Source organism: Sapajus apella, unplaced genomic scaffold (genome assembly GCF_009761245.1).
Source record: "Sapajus apella isolate SASKATOON/1434 unplaced genomic scaffold, GSC_monkey_1.0 scaffold23, whole genome shotgun sequence".
In the NCBI taxonomy this organism is placed as follows: domain Eukaryota; kingdom Metazoa; phylum Chordata; class Mammalia; order Primates; family Cebidae; genus Sapajus; species Sapajus apella.
Genome location: NW_022436963.1, coordinates 9,195,020 through 9,218,216, shown reverse-complemented (window position 1 = coordinate 9,218,216; position 23,197 = coordinate 9,195,020). Strand labels below are relative to the sequence as shown.

The window sequence follows — 23,197 nt, the reverse complement described above, 5'->3', positions numbered from 1 at the left end:
GAAATATAACAATTTGTCCAATAGCCTGAAGTAATGTTTCTTTAAATCCATAGGTAGGTTTTAAGGAAAAAGATGGGAAGTAATGGTGTTTAAACACTATACATCATAGTCAAACTATTTAGAACTCAAGAGTATTATGAGGAACATCTTCTGATAAGGTTTTTTCAAGGCTATGGAATATAGAACCATGGCATTATTTAAAAACAAAAAAAGAAGGGCTGGGTGCGGTGGCTCACACCTATGATCCCAGCACTTTGGGAGGCCGAGGTAGTAGGGGGATCACCTCAGGTCAGGAGTTCGAGACCAGCCTGACCAACATGAAGAAACCCCCCTCTACTAAAAATACAAAATTAGTCTGGTGTGGTGGCACATACATGTAATCCCAGCTACTTGGGAGGCTGAGACAGGAGAATCACTTGAACCTGGGAGGCGGAGACTGTGGTAAACTGAGATTGTGCCATTGCACTCCAGCCTAGGCAACAAGAGTAAAACTCCATCTCCAAAAAAAAAAAAAAAAAAAAAGGAGGAAGAGGAGAGAAGGAGGAGGAAGAAGAGGGAGGGGGAAGAGGAAGAAGGAAGAGGAGGAAGGAAGAAGGAAGGAATAAGAAAGAAGGAAGAAGGAGGAGGAGGAGGGAAGAAGAAAAAAAGAAGAAGAAGAAAGAAGGAAGGAAGGAGGAGGAGGAGGAAGAGGGAGGAAGAAAAAAGGAAGAAGAAGAAGGAAGAAGTAGAAGGAGGAGGGAGGAAGAAGAAAGAAGGATGAAGAAGGAAGAAGGAAAGAGGGAGAAGGAAGAAGGAAACAGGAAGAGGAAACAAAGAAGAGGAGGAGGAGAAGAGGGAGAAGCAGGAAGAAGAGGAGAAGGAGGAGGAGGAGCAAAGAACAAGACAGAGGAAAAGGAGGAGGAAAAAAGAAGAAGGAGGAGGGGGAGAAGGGGAGGAGGAGGAAGGGAAGAGGAGGAAGTGAAAAGAACAAGATGGAGGAAAAGTAGGAAAGGAGGAGGAGAAGGGGGAAAGGGGGAGAAGGAGGGGGAGAAGAGAGAGGAAGGGGAGAAGGAGGAGAAGGAGAAGAAGGAAGGAGTATTGGGTTGCTGTAATATTTACCCTTATGTGTTAGCTTATTAATGATGTTATAGCACCAGTCCTTACTAAGCTCGGTAGGTATACTTTGATTAGTATGCTAACTAGAAGGCAGAAAGTTGGCATTATTTTTTAAAGTTAGGTCTAAATCAGCAGGATCATTATTTACTTCTGAATAATACTTCGGTATTGCAGAAGTTGATGATTAACTACTTGTACTTCTGAAAAAGGAACCTAACAGAGAATTTTAGTTTCAAGCAGGCTTTCATTATTCATTCAAATGGAAGAAAAATGTAAAATAATATTTTTTCCACTAGTTTAGTTACTACACTAAGAGAACTCAACTCCCACATTAATGTCAAAAGACGTATTTTGGAGGGTTAATTAGCAATGATATCTATAATTGAATACACCATTATTTCTGAACAAAAGAAAAATGTTTTCTAGCAAACAATTATTGCAAAGTTTCTGATCAGATCAGGTAAAAAGTAACCTTCAAAGACAATAAAAGAACAATTTTGTAAGCCTGTGTTTCTGTGCTACTTCTCTGTATTGGTAAATGTTGAGTGAACTCTTTAAGTAGAAAGCTTTAACAAATTTCTAGACGGAATTGTATCTCAGAATAAAAAGTTACAGTGAATACTCCTTATCCCTGGCTAGATACAAAACAGGTATTCCTAGTTTACATAGTGAACAATTTAATTGAGATAACAAAGGTTTTTTTCGTGAAGAAAAGTCCATCCTAGATTCTCCAGATATTGAAGACCAGATTATAATAACCATACAGCTATATGCATTCTACATAATTTGTTACACAAGAGAAATAAATTTCTAGGTAAAGGATACTAAAAACAAACATTTTCAAAGCAACATAGCTGAGTCAGTTTGGAAAAAATAATCATTAGCAACTTACTTTGTCAACAGGACTTGGTAATGGTGCATGGATGACACTGAAAAGTAAAATTTAGAAGTTTTATCTAATATCCGGACAATAGAGGAAACAGAGTATGAGAGTACCAGAATATCTTACACCACAAAGATTATACATTTGCCTTCAAATAATTAAAAGAATGTGAACTATTTTTCAATCCTTCATAAATGTATACAGCTCTTAGAAAACAAAAATAAATATATAAACTTATCTTACACATCAATATATTCCTAAAAACAAATTCCAAATCCAAAATGTATTAAATGCTCTTTGAAGACCCACTACTTTTTGAGGGCTGTGATGAATTACCTGATTATAAGAATTTCTATACAGAAAAGGAGTACTCTTTATCCATTTTTGGATAGGTGCAGTGGCTCATGCCTGTGATACCAGCACTTTGGGAGGCTGAGGCAGGAGGATCACCTGCACCTGAGGTCAGCAGTTTGAGACGAGCCTGACCAACACAATGAAACCCTGTTTCTACTAAAAATACAAAAAAATTAGGTGGGTATGGTGGCACACGCCTTTAGTCCCAGTTCCTTGGGAGGCTGAAGCACAAGAATCACTTGAACCTGGGAGGTGGAGGTTGCAGTGAGCCAAGATCGTGCCACTGCACTCCAGCCTAGGCAACCAAGTGAGAGACTCTGTCTCAAAAAAAAAAAAAAAAAATTATCCATTTTCAATTTTGAAATATGTAAGCTACATTCTTCTAAAATTAAACATTCCTATATAGAAAGTTTTAAAAAGCAAAGTTCTGGAAAGCAAGGTTATAATTTGGAAACTTGTACCAGTGAAGAACAACTTTAATCAAAACACTACCACGCCTCTTCTCCACCCAGCCACCTCAGAAACTAACTGAAAACTTAGATGTATGTATGAAACTGAACTCAGTAAACACTTTAAAACAAAACATTAAATAGATATCTTTAATTGGTACTAGTTGTCTTGTTAGCCTGATTAACTACTGCTGACAAAAAGGTAGTATAGCAGCTCAAGAAACTATACTGTGTCCAAATTCTAGCTCTACTCACCAGCTGAAAGGCAAATTGCTAATCAATATAGGTCTCAGCTTCCTCATGCATAAAATGGGAGGTAATCACACAACAAATTCCATGGAGTTATTGGGAGTATTAAACGTGTTGATATGAATAAAGAGCTTAAAATAGTACTTTGGACATAGGACTTGATCACTACTATTACTCTCATGAGAATATAGTAGATAAGGAAGCCAGAGTCCCTATTTTACAAGGCCCTGTAAGATACCATTATGTGTGTTGGGGTTGAGTATAGGGGACTCAAAGCAAGGCTACCACGCATGACCTCACTAGCTGCTAATCATTCCACATCCTAGAGGCCAATCTTGCAATGGCTAGCTTGAAGGTTGACTGGGTAAAGTTCTTAAATTGAATAGATTAATCATGTGTAAGCTGCTGAAAAACTGGCCAGACGTGAGTTAAAATAGGAATAATTTTGATTCCACCCTAATAACTGCAAACACTGTAAGAAGTGGTCTAATTCAAATAGTCACAAATACACTAAAATGCTGAATAAAATGGAACATTAAGTATCAACACCCACCTCCCTTCTGAGCACCCATGATACAGACTTCATTGAGTCTATATACACTTTGCTGTTCTTTTTGATTATACATCTGTGTTCTCAGGAACTATGACCTATTCAACTCTACATCCCCAAAGCCCATCACAAGGCCCTAACAAAGTTGGTGGCTAGTAAAGATTTTTTTTTTAAATTACATACAACTTTAGTTTTCCTTCTCTACTCCAGAAAATTGAAACAGGCATTTTAAACATGAATTTATTTTTTACTATAATAATTATTGATTATGGAAAATGTGTGAAGTAAATCATGAGGAAATAAAAATTACTCAATGCCAGCACTTAGAAATAACCATTGTAGAGTTACAATGATATATTATTTTCTCTGCAGATACACACATACAGTGAAATGAACTTAAGAATGTCTAAATGCGGGAGGTTAGGAGTTTGAGACCAGCCTGGCCAACATGGTGAAATCTATTTCTACTAAAAATACAAAAATTAGCCAGGTGTGGTGGTGGGCACCTGCAATCCCAGCTACTCAGGAGGCTGAGGCAGGAGAATTGCTTGAACCTGGGAGGCAGAGGTTGCAGTGAGCCAAGATCACACCACTGCACACCAGCCTGGGCAACACAGTAAGACTCTATCTCCCCCCAAAAAAAAGTCTAAATAGAAACAAATGGTATAACAAAGATTTCTTTTTTTTGTAAAAATTCACCTTTCTTAGTGACCCAAGTATAAAATCTTCTGTTCTTCTAACAATCTCATTAATAAACAAAGGGCTAAAAATCCAGCAACACATTCCATAAGTGATATACATTTGTATTTTATAAAAAGTGCCCTGGATATAGGTATATTTTGCTATGAAAAAAGTTCATGTGCATATAAAAACCATAACAAAGAAATGTGAAAAACGAAAATAGTTATTTAGTGTTACAGAAGGGGGATTATATGCAATTTCTCTGTTTCTTTTTATAAAAGTTTTTATTTTGGAGACAGTCTCACTCTGTCACCCAGGCTGGAGTGAAGTGGTCTGATTTCGGCTCACTGCAACCTCCGACTCCCAGGTTCAAGATGTTCTTGTGCCTCAGCCTCCCGAGCAGGTGGGACTACAGGCTCTCACCACCATGCCTGGCTAATTTTTTGTATTTTTAGTAGAGACGGGTTTTAGCCCTGTTGCCCAGGCTGGTCTCAAACTCCTGAACTCAGGCAATCTGTCTGCCTTGGAGTCCCAAAGTGCTGGGATTACAGGCACAAGCCACCTACACCAGGCTTCTCTGTTTCTAATCATTAGAAAATTATTAGCCCAGGCACGGCAGCTCACGCCTGTAATCTCAGCACTTTGGGAGGCTGACGAGGGTCACCTGAGGTCAGGAGTTCAAGACCAGCCTGGCCAACATGGAAAAACCCCATCTCTACTAAAAATACAAAATTAGTAGAGCATGGTGGCACATGCCTGTAATCACAGCTACTTTGGAGGCTTAGGTAGGAGAATCACTTGAACCTGGGAGGCAGAGGTTGCAGTGAGCGGAGATCGTGCCATTGCACTCCAGCCTTGGCAACAAAAGTAAAACTCTGTCTCAAAAAAAAAAAAAAAAAAATTAGCTGGGCGTGGTGGTGCCTCCCTGCAATCCCAAATACTCGGGAGGTTGAGCTAGAAGAATCACTAAAACCTGGGAGGTGGAGGCTACAGTGAGCTGAAATCATGACACTGCACTCCAGCCTGGATGACAAAAGCAAGATTGTCGAAAAGAAAAGAAAGAGAAAAGAAGAAAAGAGTTATTTGCTGCCCTCCCCCCCAATCCTTTCTTTCTTTTTTTCTTTTTAAAAAAAAATTTTTTTTTTAATACGGGGTTTCACCATGTTGGTCAGGCTGGTTTTGAACTCCCGACCTCAGGTGATCTGCCCGCCTTGGCCTCCAAAGTGCTTGGATTATAGGCGTGAGCCACCACGCCCAGCCTCTTTCTTTCTTTTTTTGAGATGGAGTCTTGCTCTGTCGCCAGGCTGAAGTGCAGTGGTACAATCTCAGCTCACTGCAGCCTCTGCCTCCAGGGTTCAAGCGATTCTCCTTCCTCAGCCCCCTGAGGAGCTGGGATTACAGGCACACACCATCATGCTCAGCTAATTTTTGTACTTTTAGTAGAGATGGAGTTTCACCACGTTGGCCAGGATGGTCTTGCTCTCCTGACCTGGTGATCCACCCACCTCGGTCTCCCAAAGTGCTGGGATCACAGGCATGACCCACTGCATGTGTTTCTAATCATTAAAAAACTATTGGCCAGGCACAGTGACTCAGGCCTGTAATCCTAGCACTTTGGAATGCTAAGGTGGGCGGACTGTCTGAGCTCAGGAGTTTGAGACCAGCATGGGCAACATGGTGAAACCCCGTATCTACTAAAAGTACAAAAAATTACCCGGGCGTGGTGGTGTGCACCTGTAGTCCCAGCTGCTCAGGAGGCTGAGACACGAGAATTGCTTGAACCCGGGAGGTGGGAGTTGCAGTGAGTCCAGATTGCAGGACTGCACTCCAACCTGGGCAACAGAACTAGACTGTCTTCAAAAAGAAAAAGAAAATTATTTGTATAATGTAATAAAAATCAAGGAAGAGTGCCGGCCGTGGTGGTTCATGCCTGTAATCCCAGAACTTAGGGAGGCCAAGATGGGTGGAACACCTGAGGTTAGGAGTTCGAGACCAGTCTGACCAACATGAAGAAACCCCATCTCTACTAAAAGTACAAAATTAGCCAGGTGTTTCAGCACGTGCCTATAATCCCAACTACTCAGGAGGCTGAGGCAGGAGAATCACTTGAACCTGGGAAGTAGAGGCTATGGTAAGCTGAGATAGTGCCATTGCACTCTGGCCTGGGCAACAAGAGTGAAACTTTTGTCTAAGGAAAAAAAAAAAAAAAAAAAAAAAAGGCTCTCTCTTCCCGCCGCCCAAGATGCCGAAAGGAAAGAAAGCCAAGGGGAAGAAGGTGGCTCCAGCCCCTGCTGTCGTGAAGAAGCAGGAGGCTAAGAAAGTAGTGAATCCCCTGTTTGAGAAAAGGCCTAAGAATTTTGGCATCAGACAGGACATCCAGCCCAAAAGAGGCCTCACCCGCTTTGTGAAATGGCCCCACTATATATCAGGTTGTAGCAGCAGAGAGCCATCCTCTATAATAGGCTGAAAGTGCCTCCTGCAATTAACCAGTTCACCCAGGCCCTGGACCACCAAACAGCTACTCAGCTGCTTAAGCTGGCCCACAAGTATAGACCAGAGACAAAGCAAGAGAAAAAGTAGAGGCTGTTGGCCTGGGCCGAGAAGAAAGCGGCTGGCAAAGGGGACGTCCCCACTAAGAGACCACCTGTCCTTCAAGCAGGAGTTAACACCATCACTACCTGGGTGGAAAACAAGAAAGCTCAGCTGGTGGTGATTGCACACGACGTGGATCCCATTGAGCTGGTTGTCTTCTTGCCTGCCCTGTGTCGTAAAATGGGAGTCCCCTACTGCATTATCATGGGGAAGGCAAGACTGGGACGTCCAGTCCACAGGAAGACCTGCACCACTGTCACCTTCACACAGGTTAACTCGGAAGACAAAGGTCCTTTGGCTAAGCTGGTGGAAGCTATCCGCACCAGTTACAATGACAGATATGATGAGATCCATCGTCACTGGTGAGGCAATGTCCTGGATCCCAAGTCTGTGGCTCGCATCGCCAAGCTCGAAAAAGCAAAGGCTAAAGAACTTGCCATGAAACTGGGTTAAATGTGCACTGTTGAGTTTTTCTGTACATAAAAATAATTAAAACAATACAAATTTTCCTTCAAAAAAAAAAAAAAAAGAAGAAAGAAAAAATCAAGGAAAAAAAATCAATTTGTTGAGTACCACCTTTTAAAGTTCTTAAAAGCACTAAATGCTATATACATAAGGGACCTTAAACTCTAGGCTTTCTGGCACACCCAAAAGCATCTTAATTGCTTTTAAAAATTAGTTTACAGTGATAAACAGCTGATGTTTATCGTGTGCTTATTATATATCAAGTACTATGCCAACTTCTTTAAGTACTAAATCTTGTTTAATTCTCATAAAATTACTGCTCAGTAAGTACTATCATTTTCATATTTCAAATAAGAAAAATGTGGCCTGATCAAGTCACAGAACAAGTGGAGTCAGGCTTTAAACTGGACTACCCACTTGCAAAGGCCATTCTGATCTTCTTCCATCACTGGAGAATTGCTTGTTCAACATTCATTTTCTCCAGAAAGTTAGATTATGTACAACTAAATTGGCAGCAAAAATTTAAGTGATACTAATATTCAACCATATAAGAAAGGCCAAACAATGAGAAGGAAATGGGCAAAGATGAAAAGAATTAGATAAACAAGAAGGGTAGAGACATGATACATTGCAACCAACTTTGAAAAAATTCACAAGTTCTGTTAGATGGAACCTGAGAACACAGATGATTCCTTATGTAACTCTTCGAAGTTTTCAACTGCATGGAAGAAAAATCTCATTATCAAATACAAACATCAAAGTCTTTAAGAAGCAATATTTCATTAGTTGATTAAGTTACTCACTTATAAAACCTTAACTCTTGATTTTAAAAGCTATGTTATATTAAACGTCCTAAGGTTTATTTTAATTTTAATAATTAAGCTGTAGTTGAAAACAGAAAATAGATTAATGCTTTAAATTTAAAATATTACTTCATATGCCAAGTACCAAAAAAAAAAAAAAAGGAAAAATAAAAATGAATTAAAATATTTTAAAATCTCTGCTATTTTGCTTCATATACCCATAAAAGTAAACAAACAAAAGTAAGGGGCTTCTAACAAGCATAAAATAAATGATTCTAATGAAGGCACAGACTAACACAGCAATGGGAGGGCCTCTCTCTGCTTAATCTTTCCTTCTCGATTTCCTATTCAATGCTCTACTTTTCCTTCAATTTATTACTTCTCTTAACCTCCTACCCTCTGATCATTGCCTCTGTTTCTAAAAGAGAGGAAAATATTATGTTGAGTATAAAAACAAGCTTCTACCATATTCAAGGCTTTCCCCACAGATAAAAAATGTTGAAGTTTAAAGATTGCTCAACTCCCTTCAACACTTCATAATACTAATCTCTAAAAAGCCCAAGATCAAAATGTACTTCTGTATGCTTTTAAAATTTAGATTTTATGGTTAATTTTTCCCTTTCAAGTATCTGCCTCTAAATGATTTTTACAGTACTTCATACAAAAAATAAACATGACATTGGAAAAAATCTTCAAAAAACTCCCACCAAAATAAGCTGCTAACTATATTTATATCTTCAAGGTCTTATAAGACTGTGAGATTGTGACACTGGCATTAATACCAGAAGTGATCACAGTTTAAGAAGTCCTATAGTAAACGAAAATAAAAAGGAATGAAGCTATCACTTACCAGTAACTTATAGACTTGAAACATTGTAAAAAAACTATCCATCAAAATATAAATTAAATTTGGAAACAAAATAATCTTTCGCCTCTGATACATTATTATTTACTAGAATTGCAACTAAAACAATTTAAACTTAAGTGTATTATATTCCAAAAAGTACTAATCAATTTTCTAACATAACTTAAATAATCCTGAAGCATGTATTAGCAGTATGCCGTCATCTAGAATATTATTAACCAAGGGAATTAATCCAAAAACTTCACAGTACTAAATTATACTCACTCTGAGCGGAGCCGGGCTTCCATACCATCCGGTAGAAAAAGTTTTATTGTAGAAACAATACACCCATGGGTAACTGGTTGAAACAAACAAATAACATGGATATAATAATTGTTTAAAAATATAAAACTTCATACCTCTCATTTTCCAGGATTCAAATAATTATTTATTTCACTAATACATTATTAGTGAAATATTACATTTTCCAGAACTCAAAGAATTATTTATTTCACTAAGTTCTGATTAAAGGCTAATACAGACTGATGAAAATACACTACATAATGATTAGAGGAGTAGTGGTTATGAGACTGTACATATGTGTCAAAACTCACTGAACTGTACATGTAAATTTGGTATTATAAGTAAATTACACTTGAGCAAAACTGAATTTTAATAATAGAGCTAATGATGGCCAGGCATGGTGGCTCACGCCTGTAATTCCAGTACTATAGGAGGCTGGGGTGGGTGGGTCATCTGAGGTCAGGAGTTCGAGACCAGCCTGGCCAACAAAACTAAAACCCCTCTACTAAAAATAAAAAACTTAGGTCGGGCATGGTTGCTCACGCCTGTAATCCCAGCATTTTGGTAGGCCGAGGCAGGCGATCACCTGAGGTCAGGAGTTGGGGACCAACCTCTCCACTTAAAATGCAAAAATTAGGCAAGTCACAGTGGCTCACACCTCTAATTCTAGCACTTGGGAAGGCTGAGGTGGGCAGGTCACCTGAGGTCAGGAGTTTGAAACCAGCCTGACCAACATGGTGAAACCCCATCTCTATTAAAAATATAAAAATTAGTCGGGGATGGTGGTGGGTGCCTGTAATCCCAGCTATCCAGAAGGCTGAGGTGGGAGAATCACTTAAGCCGGGGAGGCAGAGGTTGCCATGAGACAAGATCATGCCACTGTATTCCAGCCCACTCCGGCCTGGGCAACAGAGCGAGATTCTGTCCCAGAAAAAACAAAAACATTAGCTGGGTGTGGTGGTGGGTGCCTGTAATCCCAGCTACTCAGGAGGCTGAGGCAGGCAGAATTGCTTGAACCTGGGATGTAGAAGTTGCAGTAAGCTGAGATCATGCCACTGTACTCCAACCTGGGTGACAGAGCGAGATTCCGTCCCAAGGAAAAAAAAAAAGAACAGGGCTAATGCATTTTGGGGTAACTTATTAACTGATCACACTCACGAATCATCAAGATATTATAAACATGGAGTAATATGATTGTCATCTGGAAATGCACGTTAAAATTAAGGAATTTAACACCATGTATTCAATACTGATTTTCATTACTAATTGATTATATAAAAAGTGCTAACACAGATCAAGAACCATCAATTTGGCAGGGCACAGTGGCTCACACCTGTAATCCCTGTACTTTGGGAGACTGAGGTGGGAGGATCACTTGAACGCAGCTTGGGCAACATAGCAAGACCCTGCGTCTACAAAAAAAATTTCAAAATTAGCTGGGTGGGGGTGGTGCACACCTGTACCCAGCTACTTGGGGACTAAGGTTGGGGGATGGCTTGAGCCCAGGAGTTCAAGGTTGCAGTGACTCATCATCATGCTACAGCACTTCAGCCTGGGCAAGACACTGTCTCAAAAAGAAAAACAAACAAACAACAATAAAAAACAGAACCATCTATTGGCAATCTTCTAAACTCTGCCTAGAACAATAACCATGGCCTCCTTCATTCTTGTCTGACCTCATTCTCTATCCTGTTACCACAGATATCCTAAGCCAAGCTACCTGCAATCTCCAAGCACTTTACCTTTCACAGCCCCCTGCTTTTCACACAGTCTGTCCTTTCTGTAAGCAATGTTTTTATCCTCTTGCCTGCATGACCATGTGCTACTTAGTCTCCAGGCTCAGATTTTCTAATTTCTTCACCAAAGCTCAATCTAAGTAAGATGTCCCAGAGCCTCCTGTATCTATTTCTTAAAACATGAAACACATTGCATTGTGAATATTTATCATTTACAGAAGCTGTTGTCTCACCAATTAGTTTCAACTCTTTGAGGGCAGTAAGGATTATCTGCTTCTCAATTTAAAAACCTGTATACGCAGCAGAGTCATCTGGTACAGAAAGTATTTTACTGAAGACGTTGAGGAACATGCCTGCTTAGTATTTTGTAGCTCCCATTACTCCTGTGCAAAGATGTTTCTTACTTTAAGACATTAGGGTTCATCTCTATTTGTAGGAACCACCTAACTTTCTCCTTTCCCAGGCAAAAGACAGAAGAGACAGATTTATCTCTTATGATAAATGAATTTCTAGGGGATACCTCCCCGAGAGATTCACTACGAATAGCCTATAATAAATACTGGAGCACAACACAATATGAAGATCCAGCAATACATACACTTTAATTTGGTAATAAAGTTGTTTTTTAAAAAGAAATATAGGTAGAACAAGTTATAGAATAAAACTATTGCCAGGGGTGACAACCAGTGATATACTACATCAGTAATTCTGTAGTATATATTATTAATATATACTACATCAGTAATTCTGTTGTTCAGACACATTACACTGAAGTTCAGCAAATGAGCTGATGCACAAATCTAAGAGATAATAGGGCTACTACTGACTGGGCAGTACAGAGTTACTGCACAGTTGAAGGCAGTTTAAAAAACAAAAACAACTCATGTCTAACAAAGCTGACTAGGTTGACAACCTAGTCAGTCAATCAAGACTTTGAAGTGATTCTCGTGACAACTACATATAAACATGCATAGACATGTTATCTTTTTGATTTGCAACAGGCAAGTAATTAAAGCAACCTGATGAAAATGTTTTGTTCTAACACTCATATTAATCAACTATACACAGCAGCATTTCCCAAAATGCTAGCAAGTGTTACAGAAAAGGATCTGAGGGTCTGATGAGTTTGGGGAATCTTTAATTTTAAAGAGATTTAAAGAGTTGTTTGTTTTTTAAACCATGGGCTTTCTAGGAGCCTAAAGAGTTTTGTTTTTCATGAAGCTCTGAAAGCAAGATGCATTTTCCAAACTTACAAGCCTCCTGCTTCCACCTTTATAGAAACACATAGGAACTAGTATTATAAAGAAAATACTTTGGAAAATTCTGCTCTAAAGGATTCTATGAAACACTTTTAAGACATATTTTGCAAAAAAATCATCCAGGAAGATTATTTATTACCATATTCCAAGATTTGAAGACAAAATTGATTGTAAAACACACAATTTAAATAGCTTCTCAGGGATGACAGGGGACCCTGGGAACATTGCCCCATTAAATACATACATGTATTACAAGCCACATGCAAATTTCAGAAATGTTAAAACATGAAAATCAGGTGTGTCTGAATCAAGGAAGCAAGGTAGAAGAACAATCCATAATTACCTGCTCTAAATATGAGACTTTAAAAATCAGAGTTAAGACTACATAAGCTGACTCCCATTTGTCTGTTTTATTTTTCCTCTATAATCTATATTCCTCTATAATCTTTTTGTTTGTTTGTTTGTTTTTGAGATCGAGTCTCGCTCTGTCACCCAGGTTGGAGTGCAGTAGTGGTGTGATCTCAGTTCACTGCAACTTCCACCTCCTGAGTAGCTGGGACTACAGGGGCTTGCCACGTTGCTGGACTAATGTTTTGTATTTCTGTAGAGATGGGGTTTCACCATGTTGGCCAAGTTGGTCTTGAACTCCTGACCTCAGATGATCCGCCTGCCTCGGCCTCCCAAAGTGCTGCCATTACAGACATAAGCCACATGAGCCTATATTCCTCTATAATTCACACAAATACCACTTAAAGGACCCAGGTTCATGCTGGTAAGTTTAAAACCTGTTTGAGGCTCTGGACTGGTAGACTGAAAGTTTTAAGGTATGGTATAGTTTGGTTCTATCTCCATTCTTACAATGAGTAGGAAGGTCAATACTACTGTACACTTAAGAGTAGTTTGAAAGATCTCTTGAAATGATTGGCAGCAACAGGAAGAACAATGAATAAAACTATAAAAACCCAAGAAATGTCATAATCAAAGCCTAAAGGAGAGGTGTTAACATTTCTACACTTGGAGATTATTTGCTTTAATTGCTTTTTGGTTGCCATCTAAGGTACAAGTTGAGTGTCCCTCATCCAAAAATCCAAAATCTGAAATGTGCCAAAATTTGAAATTTTATGAGCACCAACAAGCAGAAAATTCCACACTAGATATGTTACAGGTAGTAGTCAAAACTTTGTTTCATGCACAAAATTATTTCAAAATGTATAAAATTACCTTCAGGCTATGTGTATAACATTAATGAATTTGTTTAGACATGGGTCACCCAGCTCCCATTAGGTATATACAAATATTCTAAAATCCAAAAAAAGTCCAAAATATTTCTTGTCCAAGCATTTCAGATAAGGGACACCACTGCAAAACAGTTGCAAGAACTTTCAATCCCTAATTTTTTGCTTCATAAAGCTTTTAATTCTCATTGGCTTTTTTTTAAGTCACAAAAGAGGCAGGAAAGTTAGCTGAATACACAAGTATTCTTAATTCTAATCTTTTAAAAATTGATATTCTACATCATTCTGTCTTCATTTGTGAGCTGTAGTTCAGTTATCAAAAAACTTTTCCTCTTCAACTATTTGTTTACCTCAGGTATAATTATAACAGGAAAGGTGGGATTTTTTTTTTTTCTTTATTTACCTGTTTTCAGAATGACGAACTGATTTCCTAAATTCTTCCAAATGGAATCAAATCTTTTTCTTTTTTAAAAAAACTTTTATTTTTAATATGATTATAAGCATGTAGATTTGAATATTTCATATATTTCAATCCACTGCTGTCATTATTATTATTTGATGTTCAAGTTGTTCATCTTTGACCCGTGGGCACTCATCCACATTAACTCCTAGGAGTTCTTTTGACAGAATGCCAGCCTGAGTTAGCTTCATTGCTTTTAGGCATGACAAAATCTTCTACGCCCAGTTTTTACATTTATTGCCCTAGACTCTGAGTCAGCTATTTCTCCAAGGGGTCTACCTACTTATTTGGTGAGAGAAATCCTTTCTCTGGTTACGGAGATTCATTGACTACTTTACTTCTCTAGCATACTATGCAGTAATATTGCTCACTGCCTTATTTTTTGTCTCTCCCATGAGAAGTAGTGGTATTCTGATTCTACCTGTTTGTTCAATAAATACTGACTGAGAACCCACTGGGTACAAAGCAGTAGGCTGAAAATTCTGGGGAAAACCAAGATGATTATGACAAGGTCCCTATTTTTGAAGAGATTTCAATGTAGGGAGAACAAACCAAAAATACCTAACATAACAACAAAGGGCAAAAAAAAAAAAAAAAAAAAGCCACAAATGCTACAAGAGGTACAAAACACTACTATGGGAACTTGGAATAGGCAAGGGCAGGAGAAGACTTTGTGAAAAAAGTTCCAAATTTTTTTTAAAAAAGAATAGGATTCTAAAGCTGGAAATGGAAGGGCAAGCAGAGAGAATGGTATGAACAACAACAACAACAAAAAAACAGAAGAAGAAAAGGAAGCGAGAGAATGCATAGGTAAAGAGGACAACTGGAGAAAATAGAATGTAAAGAACCTACATTGCAAGGTCCTTTGGGTGCCAGGGACTTGAAAGGAGTTTGAGATCAGACCAGCCAACATGGTGAAACCCCAACTCTACTAAAAATACAAAAATTAGCTGGGCATGGTGACGCATGCCTGCAATCCCAGCTACTTGGGAGGCCGAGGCAGGAGAATGACTTCGACCTGGGAAGCAGAGGTTGTAGTGAGCCAAGATCACCCCACTACACTCTAGACTGAGAGACAGAGCAAGACTCTGTCAAAAAAAAAAAAAAAGAATAATATTCTGGAGGCAGTGGGTTGGCAGAGTATGATGACCAGTATGATGTATTTTACTGGAGTAAGCAGAACTACTGTAGAGTAGCAACAGGAAAAAACAGGAAATAACAAGAAAAGGAGGTAAATGGGTAAGGAAGACACAGGATTCAGAAAATACACCAAGATTCTGAGCTAGAGGGTTGGGGAAAATGATGGAGCAATAAAAGAAGTTGGGAAGTCAGCAAAATAGTTTGAAGGAGAATTAAGATTTGTACAGAGTATTTGTAAGGCAAGAGCAGAACATTCAAGTGGGAATAACCAGAAGTAGCTGAAAACACAGGTATAGAATTAGTAGGAATGGATTAATAGCAGATAAAGCTAGAAGGGAAACTTGGGATTTAGGGACCAGGGAAGGCATATAAAACAGTTGCTGCTAGAAGCATAACTGGGCAGGGTTCTTAAATCTGAATCACAGGCCCCATACCTAGCTAGCAGTGTTCCTTTTTAGGACTAAAGGGTAGAACTCAAGCATCTGCAGTTTTATAAAGCTCTGCAGATAATTCCAATGAATAGCCTGGGTTGAGAATCCATTTTTAAAATGAACAAAAGAAGACTGCCATGCCATCAGGAAGATTCCCTTAGTTAATCCGATAATTTTGGCACAGTCTGTGCTGAATCAACTTTGTGATTTTCCCTAGGAGCTGGCAAAGTGAAGTTGGTGAGAGTACCTTTGAAATGGCCAGTGATGAGTTCCAAAGGACAGGTAAAGGAGCCTAGGGCTAAAGCTACTGAGAAAGAGGGACAAATTTAATGCAAACAAAGACTATACAAATGGTTACCAAGAGCTTAGTAATAACAGTAGTATCTGGTCTTGAACTGAGCACCTTATATATAAGCTTTCAATGTTGACATTGAACATTGTGACACATAGTATACATTCAACATTGTACCATAATCCTTTGAAGTAGTTAGTAGGATCATGATTCCCATTTTATAGAATGAAAAAATTAAAGACAGGTTAAGGAGGGGTAGTAGGTAACAAACAAGATGGTTGCTGATTCCCAATTCTCATGTTGAGCCTCTGGAAATTAGGAGGAAGTTTGTAAATATCTTGAGATAAGGTGGTAGAAACACTTTGGTAAAATGATGGATGGTCCAGGCATGGTGGCTCATGCTTGTAATCCCAGTACTTTGGGAGGCTGGGGCGGGCTGATCACCTTCGGTCAGGAGTTCAAGACCAGCCTGGCCAACATGGTGAAACCCCGTCTCTCCTAAAAATACAAAAATTAGCCAGGTGTAGTGGTGTGCACCTATAATCCCAGCTACTCAGAAGGCTGATGCAGGAGAATTGTTTGAACCCGGGAGGTGAAGGTTGCAGTGAGCGGAGATTGTACCATTGCACTCCCAGCTTGGGAAACATGAACAAAACTCTGTCTCAAAGCAAAAAAAAAAAATGATGGATGAAGATTCATGGGACATTTTAAAATTTACTCAACCAATATGTTCCAGGTTGTGTGTGGAGATTCTACAATGAAGACAGACACACTTCCTACTCTTTCACAGCTTACAGTTTAGTGAGGGAGGTAAACACATAAAAGGGATGAATGCAGGGTACAACAGGGGCATGGAGTGGGCACCTCGTCCAACCCTGAGGATCAAGAAAGGTTTCTAGGCACAGGAAACAGCATGTGCAAGGGCCTGAACGCCAGGTCTGTTATGGGGTGTAAAAGTAACTCAGTGCAGTTGGAGCACAAAGCCAAAGGAAGATACACCATTGACTTGTTCTTAATAGCTCCTTTGTTCACAGGGGCTTAACTAAGGAAAAGATATTGGTGACAAAGACCTGAAGTTATAGGCAGACTGAATTTACATATGTTCACAGAACTAACTGGCCCCAAGCTTTGTAACAGAGGATTACTGTAATGATGTGTGACCCAGAAAACTCATTGTTTGAGCAGTTTGTGGATCCAGAAAAAGAGGAGTGGCCAGTGGTTAGGTTGCTAAACCTTGGCTTTCTCACTTCCTTCCTTCCTTTCTTTCAAAAAATCTATTAGAATGTCAGCTCTTTGTTTACAATCATATTTTATAAATATAGAGCAGCTTATGTGTATATGCCGATCACTGAGTTTTCTCTTTGAAGCCATATACAAGGAAAGTCAAACATCAAAATCAGATTGTTGGTGGGGTACAATGACTCAAGCCTTTAATCCCACCACTTTGGGAGGCTGAGGCAGGAGGATCACTTGAGGCCAGGAGTTCAAGACCAGCCTGGGTAACACGGTGAGGCCCTACCTTTGTAAGTTAAAAAAAATTTAAAAAGCAGATCGTTTTAAATTGCTAAGAATATAAGTGACACTAACATGAACTACGTTCAGTGGCATTAGGCTCATGTTACCTTTTTAACAAAATCCTGATACACAAACACAGTTTCTTAAATATTTCTTTTTTCTGAAATTTTTTACATATATACAAATTAGTTTATATAAATACATAAACTAACAAAAAATCCTACATACTGGGTGATTTTTTAATTACAGTTCTAGTAACCTTTCCCTTTTAATTTGGCTCCCTTTTCTCCTCTATTCCTTCCTCCATCCCACCCACATTCCTGGATGACTCACATTAAAGACCTAGATATATTTCTAATATATATATATTTATAGGGATTGGTGAGACTATTTTAAATAATGAAATTATTTAAAACAATTGATTCTATTTTTACTCAACAATATATCTTATAGAAATCCCTGCAATTCACATAATTCTAATTTATTCTTTTTAATACCTACAAAATGGGGAGTTTTAAAATTATGCTTCCATTGTTTTTAGTATGATACACACTGATGCCAAAAAACATCCTTTCATAAATCCTCACAATCTATTTATCATTCACATGTATACAAATATACTTTATTATAAATATATTCAAAAGCAGTATATAGGCTGGGCGTGGTGGCTCATGCCTGTAATCCCAGCACTTTGGGAGGCCAAAGTGGGCGGATCACCAGAGGTCAGGAGTTTGAGACCAGCCTGACCAATATGGTGAAATCCCGGCTCTACTAATAATACAAAAATTAGCTGGGCATGGTGGCGGGCACCTATAGTCCCAGCTACTAGGGAGGCTGAGACAGGAGAATTGCTTGAACCCGGGAGGTGGAGGCTGCCACAAGCCAAGATGGTGCCACTATACTCCATCTCAAAAAAAAAAAAAAAAAAAAAAGCACACAAATCCTTCCATAATTTGCTTGAGATAAGGTTTAAAATTTATCTTTGTTTATATATGCAAATCTAGTCCATATATTTTCACAGCTGTATAGTATTTTGTTATTTTTATTCTATTTTACTTAACATTTTTATTTTACTTAGTTTTCTTTTCATCCTGTTTATTTAGAGTTTTTACTAGGGGTAACTCCTAAATTTGAACAAATGCCTTTTCAACATCTCTGGTTATTCGGTGACACAACTATGGTTTCCTACTTTACATGGTCTTCCTACATTAGTTTGTGGATTATGTTGACAGATTGCCTGATGATATTGAATCATCTTGGCATTTCTGGAATAAACCCTACTTTGTTGTTTATTCTAGTTTTATTTCTGAATTTAATTTACTAATATTTTTGTTGGTTTTTTGAGACAATGGCACAATCAGGGCTCACTGCAGCCTCAACTTCCTGGGTTCAAGTGAAGTGATCCTTCCATCTCAGCCTCTGGAGTAGATGAGACAAGTGCATGCCACCATGCCCACAGCTAATTTAAAAAAAATTGGGTGGCAGGTTGGGGGTAGAGACAGGGTCTCCCTATATTGCCCAGGCTGGTTTGAACTCCTGGGCTCAAGGGATCCTTCCACTTCAGCCTCCCAAAGAGCTGGAATTACAGGTGTGAGCCACTATGTCTGACCTAATAGCATTTTTTTTTTTTTTTTTAAAGACAAGGTCTGGTTCTGTTGCTTAGGCTAGAATGCAGTGGTGTGGTCATGGCTCACTACAACCTCTGCCTCCCAGGCTCAAGCCATCCTCTAACCCCAGTCTCCCGAACAGCTGGGACTACAGGTGTGTGCCACCATACCCAGCTGATTCTTGCATTTTTGGTAGAGGTGGGGTTTCACCATGTTGCCCAGGCTGGATTCAACCTACTGGGCTCAAGCAATCTGTCCGCCTCAGATTCCCAAAGTGTTAGGATTATAGGTATAAGCCACTGTGTCAAGTCCTGGTCTAGTATCTTAATTGAAATTTTTCATTTATTGGTATAAATAAAATTAATTATAGTTTTCTTTTTGTATCTATATACTTATCAGATTTTCACATTAATGATATAATAGGTTCTTTAAAGGATTCTAAGAGCTTTCCAGCTTTATGTTTGGAATTACTTAAATAACATAGGGTTTATCTGCTTTTTAAAATAAGATCAAATTCATCTGTAAATCCCACTGTTTCTGGTTTCTTTTCAATGGTGAATCTTTAATAACTTTTTAGTCTCTTTTTAAAAAAAATTGATTATTCAAATTTGTCTACTTCTTGGGATAATTGTGCTAGGAAAACATCAATTTACTCTATTTTTTTCTTTTCTCTTTGCCATAGGTAGCTGTATAAGATTCTCTTAGAATTCTTTTAGTATATCCTATATTTGTGTTTTATTTCTCCTTTCTCATTTCTCATCTTGCATATTTTTGCTAGTATTTTCAACTTAATGCATCATGATTTATTAATTACCTTGTTCACAGTTTGTTTTCTTTTTATTAAAAAAAGAGCCAGCATCTGGGTTTGTTTATCCCTTGTAAAAATTTTTGTAACTGTTTCATTAATTTCTGCTTTTTATTTTTCCTCTTCAGCTTCTCTTATTTATTCTTTTTCTAATTTCTTCTGATTAGTGTCAGATTTCTTAATTGTCTTTCTTCTTTAACACAAATGTAATTTAAGATTATTTTTATCTACTTACTGTATTTTGGCATAAAAGTCTCCTCTCTTTACAATATAGTGTGAAATTTCCCTTTTGATATTTCTTCTTTGATCCAACGGTTTTCTAGCAGTGTTGCATAATTTCAGGAGAATTCTCCAAGTAATACAAAAGCTTACCAAAGCACTGTTTAGCATAGAACAAAAATCTGTATTTTTTTTCTGGTATATCCTTAAACAGGTAATACTCAACTGGTCACACAACTGTATCCCGAGAGCCCATGCTTAACAGAAATCAACTTTTTTAAGCCAGTAAGTAGCAAAAGAAACAACATTTTAAATGATGGAAGTCTTTTTAAATCTAATCTCCTTAATGTTGACATAAAAGATAGGTAAAATTTCACAGAAGACTGTAAAATTCTAATGTTACTAAAATAAGATTATACTAAGAACCCTGAAATCTCAGGGTCATCTTATTAGGTTTCTATATACAGCATTTTCTAAAGAGTATTCCTCACAGATAGATGGGAAAGAAGAGTGGAAAGGAGTTTGGAAAGAGTTGCATTCAATAATGGCCACCTCCTTGGAAATCTTCATAAATGTTAGCATATTAAAGGCTCTAAGAAGTCCTACTTATCTTAACTAAGTATTCTTTAAATGTATTTTTCATTACCTCATCCTTTTTATCAATCAACACCTAATAATTCTCTTTGGGAAATGCAAACCAAAAGACAAACATTCCTTGGAGATAAAGAAAATGTAATCAAATTCTCTTCTTCTCTATGGGTTAATGACCTCAGTTTACTGTTTGCTAAATGACTTGGAGGTGTGATATGGTAACAACAGATATGAGTGTCTATTGTAGTTGTTCCCCGTATAGTACTATATAAGTTGAATTCTCTTAGTAAGGAGCATCAATATTTTGCACTAAAATACAAATCTTTCTTTTTTACTTTACAATTGTAAATGGAAATTCCTAAGATGATGGCTCTACCCAGATTCAAATATCAAAACCTAACTTTCTGGCCAGGGTGGCTCATGCCTGTAATCCCAGCACTTTGGGAGGCCAAGGCAGGCAGGCGGATCATGAAGTCAGGAGATCAAAACCATCCTGGCTAAGACGGTGAAACCTCGTTTCTACTAAAAATACAAAAAATTAGCTGGGCATGGTGGTGCACACCTGTAGTCCCAACTACTCGGGAGGCTGAGTCAGGAGAATCACTTGAACCCAGGAGGCGGAGGTTGCGGTGAGCCAAGGTTGCACCACTACACTCCAGCCTGGGCAACACAGCAAGACTCCATCTCAAAAAACAAAAACCAAAAAAAAACCCTGACTTTCTGAGGCAAAAAAAAAAAAAAAAAACCATTAAAAATTATACTGCTGTTGCAATGGCACTGAAAGTACATGCATAAATATGCACATGAACACACACACACCAGCATCATCAGCATTATCATCATCATCACCACCATCGCCACTTTTACTATGCAAAATGTCAGAGTCTGGTGACTCTAACCAGTATCACCGGATCAGAGTATGCTCAGGCAAATAAAAGGTGAAACTTGCCAAATGGTTGCACTGTCCAAATTAAACTAACAAAATGGAACTAAACTAAACTAAACCAAGTATGGTTTCTATCCATTTAGTTTTATGATTTAGCTATACAATTTAGTGGTCATAAATAGACAGTGAATTAGGTAGAGGCAGGAAGCTTCTGAATTGTAAAAACAAAGATCAATTAACATTTATTTAGCTAAAGAACATTCAGGTTTCAAAAATTGTGAGACATTAAATTTTATTTTATACTTGTGATAGCTGCTATTAGCTGCCTACCTCTACTGCCTTTCCATCTTCTTTCTTGCTAAGAGAACTCTAATTTTGTTTGGGGTAACAATACACACACAATCTGAAGGAATAAATAAAAATTGATTTATGTCAATCATAGATCTTGTTCCCCTTCACTATCTTAAGTAACTTTAACAGACTTCCTTGTAGCTGCAGTTAACTGTGTATGTGACCTACCCATGTGGCCAGTGAGACCTGAAGAGAAATCTGCTGGCTGGAATCTGCAAAAGATTGTTCTTTCAACATAAAAGACAGCTACACAAGAAGGTCTTTTTGTCCCTGCCTCATCCTTCTTGCCTAGGATACTAGTGTGAGGAAAATGATGCCTGGGGCTTGCAGCCATCATCTTATGACCATGAAGCAACAAGTAAAAGCATGAGAAACTGAGATAGTAAGACCCTGGGTCCCTGATGATAGCACTGAGTCAGCTAAACAAATGAACCTATCTGCTTCCAGATCTCTCATTAAGTCTCATTATCAATAACAAATATCCTGTGGTTTAAGCTTGTCCAGATTGGGTATGTTGTCATTGCAGCCAATTGCTTCCTAACTGTGATGAAGAATATAAATTACTAATTAACACTTCAGAATTTAAAATTTTAGAAGAGCAATAGGGAAAGTATAAGACTTTTAACTTTTCACTGCATATCGTGCTGTATTTAAATTGCTTTCATAAGCATGTAATGTTTTGTAACATCAATTAACAGAATAAAATGTTAAATAGCCTTTAAAAGATAAGTAATAAAAAAAGTGATCCATACCCGTACCTTTCCGTGTATTCTCTGTCACGTCTACCCCAAACTGGATAATGTCACCGGAAAGAATTTCACATGGTGGACTTTCTTCGGAGCCTCGACTCAATCTCTGGCTATTTATAAAAGTACCATTACTACTTTTAGTGTCTTGAAGATAAAACTGCAACAACAAAAAAAAAGGCCAAATATTAATAGTAATAATTCGAAATGTATTTTTTTAAAAAGTGCTTTCAGCTTTGCCAACTACTGCAGGTGAATTTTTCCCCTATTAATTCAAACCACTCGTTTCGGCTAAGGTACTCCTTTAACATGTATGAAATTAGAATCCTAAAACTAGGTGATTTAAAATTCAGCTATGCAAAGTGGTATAACCTCTTTGAAAAAGTTTCTCAGGTCCTCAAAATGTTAAACATAAAGTTAGTATACGACTCAGCAATTGCACTCCTACGTATATATCCAAGAGAACTAAAAACATATGTCCCCACAAAAACTTCTACACAAATATTAGCATTATTTGTAACAGCCAAAAAGGGAAAATAATCCAACTGTCCATCAACTGATGGGCGAATAAACAAATGTGGAAGATATTTATATAACTGAATATTATTTGGCAATAAAGTGATGGTTACCCATCACTTGGGTAACCCTCCCTCTTT

The 23,197-nt window shown here is 38.0% G+C and overlaps 1 protein-coding gene across 18 annotated transcripts in view; it reads right to left on the bottom strand.

Annotated features, from left to right (window-relative positions):
• Positions 1-23,197, bottom strand: part of SLMAP (sarcolemma associated protein) — a 169,150-nt gene that overhangs the window by 80,253 nt on the left and 65,700 nt on the right. For 12 of the 18 annotated variants that reach the window (XM_032289557.1, XM_032289555.1, XM_032289569.1 and 9 more), the window contains exons 2-4: positions 22,548-22,701; positions 9,251-9,323; positions 1,988-2,024 (exon numbers count right to left, since the gene is read on the bottom strand). In XM_032289557.1, the coding sequence (XP_032145448.1) occupies positions 1,988-2,024; positions 9,251-9,323; positions 22,548-22,701 (264 nt within the window). The remainder of the gene's footprint in view (positions 1-1,987; positions 2,025-9,250; positions 9,324-22,547; positions 22,702-23,197) is intronic. The other 6 variants (XM_032289556.1, XM_032289562.1, XM_032289560.1 and 3 more) reach the window with 1 other exon arrangement.